Raw genomic sequence first — 11,352 nt, 5'->3', positions numbered from 1 at the left:
AACAAAAGAAATAAATAAACATACAACTAGAACTTTATAGATAATATCTTACAAAGGAAATTTGTATTACTTTAATATGCTTCTTATATTTATAATATTTATTATAAGTTATAGAAATAGAAGAAATTTATGTAAGTATAAATCATAAATTTTTAATTATTAATATAAATTAATATCTCTATTAAACAAGGTGCATAGGTTAGTAAATATTCCTTAAAAATTTTTATAATATATAAGACAAGCTTTAATAAAATGACAATGTAAGGAACTTTTATACAAAAAAGTTAAATATTAATGATTATTACACTATTTATTTCCAGTGCATAATTACTATAACAAAAGTGAAGACTTTTATATTATAGATCTCACAACATTGATCTATTAAATGAATGTTGACAATTCAACATAAACCACTTGTACTATAAATTGTGAGGGGAATGTTTTATTTATCTCTCATAATATCAAATCACCTCACTCATATTGTGCCATATGGTTTTATTTTATTGATGTAAAAATATATAATAAATTTATATAAGTATACACAATAATGTATTTAACTGTCGAATAAATTAATGAAAAGTTTCTTACATTCAATTACCAGTTAATACAGTTGGAACACTTCATGAATGTGCAGTACGTAACGAATGCACATATACCACGTGTGGTAGATATATACGCATTAAGTCATTATATTATTTTCTAATAATTACAGGTACAGCATTAATGAATTTTAACACTGATACATTGTGTTATCTATTTTGTCGAGTTAAATTGATTTTCCAAGCTGATATTGGTCTAGCTTGTAAAAAGTTTACTTTTCGTTTACCCCATCTGAGCCAAGAGAATCCTATTATTAAACAAAGTAAACTTTCTATATAATATCCATCAAGCTGCATAATGCAAGTACCACCATTAGTACTTGTGCATAACTGTAAAAAATTTAATGTTTTATTTATACATATTTGATAATAGTAACGTTATCAAAAAATTAGAAAAATAGAAATTAAAAATACCTGTTTTTCCGCAAGTGTACTACAATCATTGGAAGCATCTGTACTACATTGTCTAAGTGTTAAAGGATCGACAAACCAAAGAGCTGCTGTTGCAGGCCAGTTTGCACCAAGATTAGATAACGTATTTAATAATGTCATGTAAGTACCTCCAACAGCAGGATCACTGACTTTTGCAAAAAATGCCATAGATGCTACGAACATGCAACTTGCAGATATCTAAAATATAAGAAATAACATTATTAAATTTGATAATTAAGATTTAATATGTTTCAAGAAATAATTATTACCTGATGTATAAGATAAAGAACAATCAATATAATAAAATAATACATTGGAACTTGTCCATTATTTATGATATACGGTGTGATCCATACCAAACATGCTGCAATTAGTCCAAAAGCAAGCCTGCAAGAAAAAGAATGCTTGTAATAAAAAAAAATATCTTTTTTAAGTGTCTAATATACAAAATGGTTAATATTTTATAATTAACTTAATTATAACCTGTAAGGCATTGCTTTCATATATATATCCATAGGTCTTGGACCAACAGTATATTTAGAAATAGCTAATGGTAGAAATATTTGTAGCGGTGTCATAGGTACTGCCATTAATGCAAACTTTTCTTTAGGGATACCAGCTTCTACTAATTTTAAACCTGTTACAGCATCACAAGCGGAAAAACCAATCTGGAAAAGATAATTATATAACACACATATTGTTTTCTTTTTTTGTATTATTTACTTTTAATATTAGACAATTCAAACCTTTGCTGTCAACAAAAATAAAATTGTTGTTTTTATTGAAGGTAATTTAACAATATCCCAAAGTAATTTATATGCATGTCTAATATTCGTATTCAACTCTTCATCTTTACCAACTTTTTCTTTATTTTCACCTTTCAAGAGAGCAATGAATGTCGTGGTAATAATAAATATCCAACCCCAGAAATATAAAAATCCTAAAAGACAGTATGTATGAAATAAAATGTATAATGGAATTTTTTAAATATTCATGGAATTGCGTTTCATTTTACCAGGTAAAGTTAAAATTCCTTCATTTGATGGAACTGATCTTAAATATCCATTACAAAATTCAGCAGACTCCAATGCCATAAAAAGAACGTAGCCTATAAAGTAACCTGCAGTTTGACCAACACTATTGCATGTCGATGCATATGCTACATTACATCTATAAAATACATAATTTAAAAAATAAAAATGACAATAGATAAAAGAGAAAGATTAATAAATAATATATTACCTTTTAAGCATCGTAAGAGCCCAACCATCTACTACAATATCCTGAGTAGCAGCAAGTACATTCAAAGCAAAAAATAATGCAGTCAGCATTTCAATATTTGGCTTTTCATGTTCTTTACCCAGCCAATGATCAACATGTCCAGATAGTACTAGCATAAACATACCCATCAAATATTGGGTAGGTATCAGCCATGTTTTTCGGCGTCCAAACTTTTGATAAAACACAGAATCTACTATTGGTGCCCAAAATAGTTTTAACGAAAATGGCCATTGTACAAAACTGAATTCCGCCTAAAATCAAAAGGAACCATCTGTATTTGGAACAGGTAAATCACAATACATTATCTTATTAAGTAACATATGTTAATAATTTTAAACTATATAATGAATTACCTGTTGCCGATAGGATACACCTCGATTTTGCAATAACATAGGAATAGAGCCACATAAACCCAGAGGTATTCCTTGTAACAGATATAGGAAAAAAAGAATGGCTATATTTTTTTCATCTCCACGTATATCAGCTTTGTCATGAATGTGATTGTGTTCTGCGACACCTTCTTCCATAGCATCGTTTTTTTCAATTTTCCTTCTTAAATTTGTTCCCATCGTAGAAATTTAATGTATCGAAATATCACAACAAAAAGGAGAAAATTTTTAACGTGTTATTGAAAACACTAATATTTCCTGTAGACTTACGTGGCAACCTAAAAGTCAGACTGCAACTTTCAAAATTGATTTACCACCGTTTGATAGGTTAAACCAAATTTCATGTATCATATCGGTATACACTTTCATTCTCGTATATCTTCATGAAAGCTATTACTTCACACGATGACCACATATTATGCTTATAACAGGAATTACTTTATTTCTGATTTGAAAATAAATAAATTATGCATTGTATACCTAACGCAATGTTCATTGCATATATAACCTTAAATGACGTGTTCAAGTCACTGACAGATCGAAAATTTTTCTCTATAAATAGAATTTAATTATAATAATTGTATACCTTGTCAAAATAGATAAGAGTAAATATTCTAATACGATACATTCAAGTACTCGATATTTGAACGAAACTTTCGCAACTACTGACAGTAACCGATTGCCACGTTATTTGTATGGTAGGACACGTCAGTTATATTTTGTTTTTTTTATCTTGTATCACGTGTATTATGTATTCTAACAAGGTTTATACGCATTAAGCATGACAAATGGATCGTAACATTTTAAACCAATCAAATTCTTACGTACAATACATTACAATTAAGTCAACCAATTAAAATTCATTAATTAATCCTTGAAATTTCAGCTTATTGTTAGATTTATATCATTTAATACGTAAGTAATTATATCTGTTACATCATATTATGTGTATATCGAGTAAACAAATTCTCATTTGATTTTGAATATTTATAATTCGTATACATGATTAATATAATGAATTGTATTTCATTAATAAAGTAAATGAGAACGCGAAAGAAGGAAAATTTGTGAGAAAAATGATTAACAAGAGAATAAGGAAAAAACGAAAAAAGGAATTAACAGCTACAGGTATGTATTATATAAGTAATTTAATACTCCCACAATAAACTAAACAAAAAACAAATTTTATTCTAAAAATTTATTTAAAAACTTACGGAATGATTAATTAAAGACAAAATTATTTTATATTATTTGGATAAATTATTACGTCTAAAATTACAAGCGAATACTCCACAATTTCCTCTATTTGAACTTACGGTGAGAGCCATTTTAATTAATTCCTTAACGCTATTATCTATAGTTTCAGCATTCAGAACGTTATTTTGAATTCTGTAAAAATAACGAATACATAGAAATTATTAAAATGATATAAATACAATTAAGCTTGTATAATATTCCCTTACAATTTGTTAAATTGTATTTTCGTAATTTTCCCATCGTGTTGATTTTTAATATCTTCAGTAATATCGATCATATAATCTTTACGTATTTCGCATGTCAATCTGGCTACACATTTCGGAGAGACATATTTTTTATTTTCAAATCTTCCATTATCATACGTCTAAAAAAAATATATATATATATATATATATATATAAAACTTAAAAATTATTCAATGTACCTAATAATGTATTTAAAAATTGTTCAATGTACAAATGTATTTAATAGTAATTAAAGAAAGAAAAATTAGAATACTTGAGAGAAATTCGTCGCTATCATTTGTAAAACGTAATTCATAATGTCGTTGTCCGCGGAAGTAATTTCAGAACGTTTTCTTCTCCCGGAAACAATTCCAATCGGTAGAAGAACCGGATTTGTAGCTAAAGCCGCGGCTGCGCCGATCAAAGCGACTCCGGCTAAAGCTTTTAAAGCAACGGCCTTCGAAACGAATGTATGTATGTTATTATGTACAATTTTCTGATAATAGCTTTTTTATTATTATCAGAAATTAATCGAAATTATCACCTTTTGAGTTTGGATATTACTTCCTGGATATTGTGGGACATTATTGTCAGGAATATCAGGTTCGTCAGGATTAAAATCATTTCCATTTTCTAAAGTAGCTGTGATTCCATGTCCAGGTCGTGTGCCGCCATAACTACCATATCCACCATTACCATAACCGTATCCACCAGCATCTGCTGAATTATAATTTGATCCTGGTCTATTAGAACTTTCACTTCCGTAACTAGGCCTTTGTCCATATCTGATTTTCATATATAATATATTAGATTGATTATAAACACCTAATAGGACAATATTAGCTGTATATATATACATCTATATATATATATATACATATATTATATATATATAGTATATATAATAGATATTGACCTATCTCCTGCGTAAGTTCCACTATAAGCACCATTTCCACCATAGCTACCACTGTAACTTCCAACGTTAGGTCTTTCACTACCTATATTTGAACTCATGGGTCGAATTGGAATTTGCCAACTATGTCTGAAATGTGAAAAATGTTGTTAAATTGTTTTGGGAATGGAATAAATTATTTTGTTGAAATTACCTGTCGACATTTCTGTCTCCATACGAAGATGAATAATGATTATTTTCCGATGGAATCCTGTTGTAATCTGGTCGAGACGATGAACCTGAACCATGTCTATTTCCGCAACAGTTGGAACTTAGAAATTAAAAATATTTAATTAATTGATATGTACGGTGTATATATATATATATATATATATACACATTCACAAATACGTATATATACATGTATATACAGATAAATATCTATACGTAAATGTATATATGATCATTACCAAAGAAAAGAAATCATCGAAAATATTCGATAGATTTAAACTTATCTCTCGATTCCAAAGACGGTGATCCACGAATAACAGTTCTTGCTTTTTTATCAGTGTTTTTATCATCGGAATTATTTTCGTTATTCTTCGTCTGGAAACCTTTGGAGGAATTTCTATCTCGTACGATATTCGGAAAAAATCTGTCTTCTGTAAATTGCTTCTTTAAAAGTTCGTCTGTTGAAGAATATTCTCTTTCCTCTGATAATCCATGACAAACGATGAAAAAAATAAAGAAAATCAGAAAATATTGTAGAGTCATTATATCGGAAATCGGTTTCTGATCAATCGAAATAAATCGTTGTAATTTTATTCACTTTATTCACTTTATTTACTTCTCAATGTCATCTTCGAAGTTCTTTCAAAGGCGTTTCATTTGACAGATCTTTGCACTAACTAGCGGAACGTCGTCACAGAACTGACTTTCTAATTTGTAGAGTTTCACCCTTTTATAAAGTGGTCACGCATGGTATATTGTCATATTCTAACAAGGAAGGCTATGAAATTACGACTTTCTGTTTTGTTTTTTTTTTTTTTTTTTTCAGTAGAAAAATATTTCTCATTTATTATATTCAATGATGACAGTGATAATAATAATATTAATGATCGTCTTTATTGTGATCGAGTTCTATGGAATAGATTCGATATATAAGTTCGATCGCAATACTTTTGGATAATAAATAAATCTCTGATATAGTTTATTTGAACCAGTAATAAAAATAACTGGACGAACTTCTTCATTAACATGAAAAATTATTTTACCATGGTGGTCACCATGGTCCAAATACTTTCATTTCAGATTAATATCAAATTGATATTTTTCTTCCTGGAAATTCGAAATGCGTGTCGTGGACACTTTTTCTTTTCCTATTCTTAACTTTCCCATTGGAAGTGCAACGATGAACTTATCTGTATCGTGTTTATTTATTTCAAGCAGGCGAAGCCAAGAATCGTATCAAATTCTTAATTTAACTTGAAGTTTCTTTAAATTATCTATCCTTTTTCGTTGTTCTTCTTCAAACTTTCTCCAGAATAATCCATCTAAAAATCTCAAAAGACACTCATAAAATTTTTACAATTTCGTGTTTTCCTTTTCTATAACTTTAAAAACTATTTTACGAATCATTGATTTTGATAAGATCTATAGATCAAATAATACTTTGATCAATCAAAATGCCATTGATAATAGCTTTGTATATTTTTGATCTTAATTTGTATTTCGAACGAGCTCTGTCAATTTACGATTTTGCACAATCTTGTCTCCCTAATGGACGCAGCCGTTACGAAACGCGGACGGAACAATTTGTTCCGCTTGGGTATTCGAAGTGTGCGGCTGACGGTCGAAATTGCAAGCGGACAATGTCGATGATGTTCCAGCTCGTCGTTACATCATATTCACGTAGGTACTACGAAATTTCCTCATTGTTCAGTTAGTCAGAACTGTGAGTCAGAAATAAGATGTTCCGATTGTATCGTCGTAAAGGTACGTTTAGTGATGTCAGGATAGTTGTTTGTTAAGTAATTTGACCTGTCTTTCCCCTGATGATTTTATGACCTTTGCGTAAGTAGTTATCTAATTTTAAACTTATGAGATTTTAATTGTAGGAATGTAGAATGAGCTTGAAAGTGTGTATAAAATTAATATTTTGAAATACAAGAGATAGCTACGAACAACAATAAAAGCATAATTTATAATGATACGATAATATATAATACTTTATCACTGTAGAAAATAATATAGTCTCTTTTACGTTCGTTTATTTTCCGACTACCGAACGATAAATCTATACTGTATTCGTGAGGCGAATCAATAGTCTTCGAAACTGGTTCAGTATGTATTAAAAAACTTGCCTTCTCGAAAAACGACCTCCTCGATGGCCGTGCAAAACGATGGCAACGTATATAGCCTTTCTACGTTGAGTTTCATTCGGATATAGTAACCGCAAGGTTTCCGCAGGGGGGCAAAACGATATATTACGGCGACGCTAGTAAATATGAACTTTCTCGCGAACTTTGAAAAAGGGGTAGTAGAAAGGAAAAAATGAGTTGGTAGTGGAGTTGGTCTTACGGAAACGCAAATTTATCCTCCCTCGACTAGAAACTCGAAGACTCGAACGAATGAGATCTCTGTATAAAGAGGCCTCTAAAAAGGAAGAGAGAAAAAGAAAGAAAGAGTGAGAGAGAGAGAGAGAGAGAGAGAGAAAGAGAGAGAGAGAGAGAGAGAAAGGGCACGAGAACATTAGGGGGCTAATTTGAAGAAAGAGAAAAAAGGGAGGGTAGACCATCGATGGAATGGGAAGATCCGAAACGAAAGAGACAGAAAGAGAGAAAGAAGGGTGGTTTGGGATTGCGTGGGGGTGACAGGGTGGCAGCGACGAGAGAGGAGATACAAGAACCGAGAGATCGCGGAATGGAGCGAAAGCGAAGTAATCAATACGCATTCACACGCGGTGCCTCACATCCCGTTTCCATGGGAACTGACGCCGACGCATGCGTTGATTCACGATGCCATCGTGTTGGCATAGAACGCTCATAAACGGTGCCGAAGCAGTACCGTGCGGATCATTCCCTCTCGAGCTCCTCTTTACACAAATATATACGTGTCTCCTTTCGAGAATTTATCCTTTCGATTCGATTATTCATTGTCGATTGATTCATCATTTTATGAAATTATGCTAATGAATTATTTATTTTCAACAAGTAGAGTAAACGGACGTTATTTAAAAATGTATGCTTTTAATTTGATACTGTTCATTTATTTTTATTTTTTTAATTTAATTTAATATCTTTTTATCAACGTTCATCTGAATTTTATAGAATGATAATATGAATGATCTTGCTTTTTTTATTTATTTGTTTCCTTTTTGTTTTTTCGATATTTGATTGTAGATATACTTGCGACGAAAGAATTTTTCCTTTCTTCTCCCTTTAGGGAATTTTCAAAGATAATTGCAAATCGAAATATGTACACGTAGCTTGTATTTATGCAAATCGTATTTACATACGCTGACACATGTTGCTTGCGTATATCGACTTGTGCCAGAATAGGGAGCATTGCGGAGCGATTCGTTGTCCTTAACAAAATCTAATTGTAAAATCTTTACTGGAACTTTGAATAACGATTTTAAGATGCAAGATATCTTGTCGATGTTAAATTTCTTTTCAAACAGTTTATTAAAAATTCTTTGGCATCGTGTATGCTTCAAACAATTTATTAGAAATTCTTCGGATTGTGTATGTTTCCCTTTCAAGCGCCATCTAATCAGTAATGCAATGAACATTTCGAACTATCATTTTATCAAAATAGATATATCGATAATTATACAGTAGTTATGATCAACCGTGACTTGTCAGTCTCGAAGAGACTAATCAGACTAATTTAACTCCAGACATTTCGTTCATTTACTCTTCCATTTTCATGCAAAATTCGTCCTTTTGCCAAATTTAATTAAACATATGATTAAATAATTCGATTGGATTGTAACAAAGTTTACATTGTAACAATTTTCTATTATTTTATTCAAATCAATGAAGAACATTATCATCGTTCAAAAAAAAATTGGATAATTTTGTAGATCTTCTTAAATGTCATTATGTTTTTATTTTTATTCATAAGACGTAAAAAAAATCATGAAATCATGAATTTCATTTGGATCATCGCTGACCGATTCAAATAAGATTCAGTCGACCAGCGTATTTAACGATTCCCTCGGCGATGGTCATCCTTGTCTCTCTATATTCAATGCGAGGGTACAGTACGCGACGTTCGTCTCTCGGATGTTCACTCCCCGTAGTGGTACGGGAGTATAGGGGTGTAGAGAGAGAAGTAGGGGAACGCGAGGAGAAATGGAAGAGTAGAAAGAGGAGGAGAAGGAGGAGAAGGAGGAGGAGGAGGAGGAGGAGGAGGAGGAGGAGGAGGATGAGGATGAAGAGGAGAAAGGGAGAAGGAGACGTTTAGGGTCGCGGGGTGTTAAGGGGTTGGTTTTCTCCGGAGCGCCTGCGTCGAGTCCCCGATGACGACTCGGCTAGGTAGGTGCTCGACCCGGACGCAGTACGGAGAAACTCAGCGATCACGTAGTGTGTGTTCTCCTTGGCACAAAACGTTTTCGGAGATTACTCGCACCGTTCTTCCGCAAAACGACAGGTTCGATCTTTCGATCGTGACTTAACGATCCTTTTCACAAATTTTTTTTTTGATGATTGGAAATAGGTGATTCAAATATCAAGGATCAAACTCGACCTAGCGAACTTAACGTTACGCATGATCGATGCACCGTCGAAAGACTTCTTAAGAGAGAGAAAGAGAGAGAGAGAGAGAGAGAGAGAGAGAGAGAAAGAGAGAGAGAGAGAGAGAGAGAGGAAGAGAGCGAGAGAGAGAGTGAGAGAGAGCGAGCGAGCGAGAGAGAGAGGGAGAGAGAGGGAGAGAGAGAGAAAGAGGGAGATTGGTCGAACCTTCGAAAGTGGCTTGAACGGACGCATTGCAGCTCATCAACTAATCTTCTATATTTGTTGGGATACATTATCATCTTCTTCATCGGTAAACGGAACGCTAGAGTGACACAAGAAAGTCTAATCGGTGTGCTGTGTTAATTTTTTACGTATCCTTTGGACATTTGTTTACATCTTGAATCAATTATAATATCTGAGCTTTGAAGGGAAACAGAGCTCATTTTGTTTGTTTATTTTTATGTAAGAACGATTTCTTTTATTCTTTTATTATTTTATTCTTTGTTCGTGTCGATGTGGAATTCTAAAAGAGAACTTTCCTTTCTGGAAAATTTAGAAAAATTCTGATGGCTCGGATGGATCAATCGGGATGATACACGTAGATAGTCGTTGATGTTTTTGAAGTCTCTGATACACAGTTAGTCGTGTCTTATTTTCGGCATCGTTGCTTGCATGTGGGTCACAAGTTGCACAAGACAAAGCTAACGGGATAGAGGGTTCACCGAGCTGAGGTAAGCTTGTTAAGTCGTGCGTTCATTTCGACCAACATTCTTGTTAACCGCTCTAGCTTCAAATTAGTTTAGCTGCGTTTCGAAGATTTTCAGCACAGTCGACCCTTCGAGAAATAACGTTGGGCCGAAGGAGACGTGATGCGACAATTCGATCATTCAAATTGATTTTGTCATTACGATCTTCCTGCCTTTGTTCTTCTTCAATAAATAACATAAATAATGTGTATATATAATTTTTTTTATTAATATTTGCTTTTACAGAATATCTAACATCATAGAAAATTTATATTTAAATTCTTTAAATCTAGTTATATTTGCGTTACGTAAATATTAAGTATTTACAGTTGTAGTTTGTAATGTCCTTAATTTTGTTCTATCACGATGTCGATTTCGATAGAATTACGATATGGCCGCGATATTTTGAACTTCGTTATATCTTCCTGAGGTCAATGATCTCTACGTTGGGTAATAACACGCTAGGACAATATAGAAAACATTGCCAATATCTTTCTCTTATTACTAACTCCTTAAAGTAAATATCCTAATGGTCTTTTCTATCTAGGGCGAGCTTCTTTTAACTTATGCAGAGTACAGGGTCTGGTTTTAGAGCACAAAGGGTCCACTAACGAGAAATACAACCCTGTTTGCATAAGAATCGGCTATTCTTTATAGACTTAGGGTTCTCGATGAGTTCTTTGTGATAGTTGCACTCTATCGAATTATTTACCATTTATTTTAAATAATTCAACTCATGAATGTATAAGGAACGAAGGTTTAGAAAAGAGTAATACAATTTATTGTAGGTTTA

General features: G+C 32.2%; 3 protein-coding genes across 14 annotated transcripts in view; 1 reads left to right on the top strand and 2 right to left on the bottom strand.

The window, feature by feature from the left end:
* Nucleotides 1–478: 478 nt before the first annotated feature.
* On the bottom strand, nucleotides 479–3,424 carry LOC124957858 (acetyl-coenzyme A transporter 1). Of its 4 annotated transcripts, XM_047515327.1 has the most exons (10): nucleotides 3,288–3,293; nucleotides 2,972–2,979; nucleotides 2,666–2,864; nucleotides 2,274–2,563; nucleotides 2,047–2,201; nucleotides 1,778–1,971; nucleotides 1,515–1,699; nucleotides 1,301–1,418; nucleotides 1,014–1,229; nucleotides 479–929 (listed from the first exon to the last, which is right to left on the bottom strand). In XM_047515327.1, exons 3-10 carry the CDS (start codon nucleotides 2,837–2,839, stop codon nucleotides 750–752), a joined length of 1,512 nt encoding a protein of 503 aa, XP_047371283.1. In that variant the 5' UTR covers nucleotides 2,840–2,864; nucleotides 2,972–2,979; nucleotides 3,288–3,293; the 3' UTR covers nucleotides 479–749. The 4 variants fall into 4 exon arrangements, with proteins under 4 accessions (XP_047371283.1, XP_047371275.1, XP_047371266.1 ...); XM_047515319.1 differs by having other exon boundaries at nucleotides 2,666–2,979; nucleotides 3,288–3,419; XM_047515310.1 differs by having other exon boundaries at nucleotides 2,666–3,424.
* Nucleotides 2,474–11,352, top strand: part of LOC124957811 (host cell factor 2-like) — a 38,630-nt gene continuing 29,751 nt past the window's right edge. For 2 of the 9 annotated variants that reach the window (XM_047515178.1, XM_047515168.1), the window contains exons 1-2: nucleotides 9,588–9,730; nucleotides 9,797–10,123. In XM_047515178.1, the coding sequence (XP_047371134.1) occupies nucleotides 9,848–10,123 (276 nt within the window). In that variant the 5' untranslated portion in view covers nucleotides 9,588–9,730; nucleotides 9,797–9,847. Of the gene's footprint in view, nucleotides 2,599–3,609; nucleotides 3,830–9,577; nucleotides 9,731–9,796; nucleotides 10,545–11,352 lie in introns of those variants that run through there. The other 7 variants (XM_047515195.1, XM_047515240.1, XM_047515211.1 and 4 more) reach the window with 7 other exon arrangements.
* Nucleotides 3,919–7,943, bottom strand: LOC124957877. The gene is made up of 7 exons (XM_047515349.1): nucleotides 5,590–7,943; nucleotides 5,289–5,406; nucleotides 5,099–5,224; nucleotides 4,727–4,967; nucleotides 4,457–4,639; nucleotides 4,165–4,322; nucleotides 3,919–4,090 (listed from the first exon to the last, which is right to left on the bottom strand). The coding sequence occupies exons 1-7, from the start codon at nucleotides 5,846–5,848 to the stop codon at nucleotides 3,949–3,951; spliced, it is 1,227 nt and encodes a 408-aa protein (XP_047371305.1). The 5' UTR covers nucleotides 5,849–7,943; the 3' UTR covers nucleotides 3,919–3,948.

Source organism: Vespa velutina, chromosome 1, assembly GCF_912470025.1.
Source record: "Vespa velutina chromosome 1, iVesVel2.1, whole genome shotgun sequence".
NCBI classification, from domain to species: Eukaryota; Metazoa; Arthropoda; class Insecta; order Hymenoptera; family Vespidae; genus Vespa; species Vespa velutina.
The sequence above is the reverse complement of the archived record's forward strand: the minus strand, read 5'-3'. Positions and strand labels throughout refer to the sequence as shown.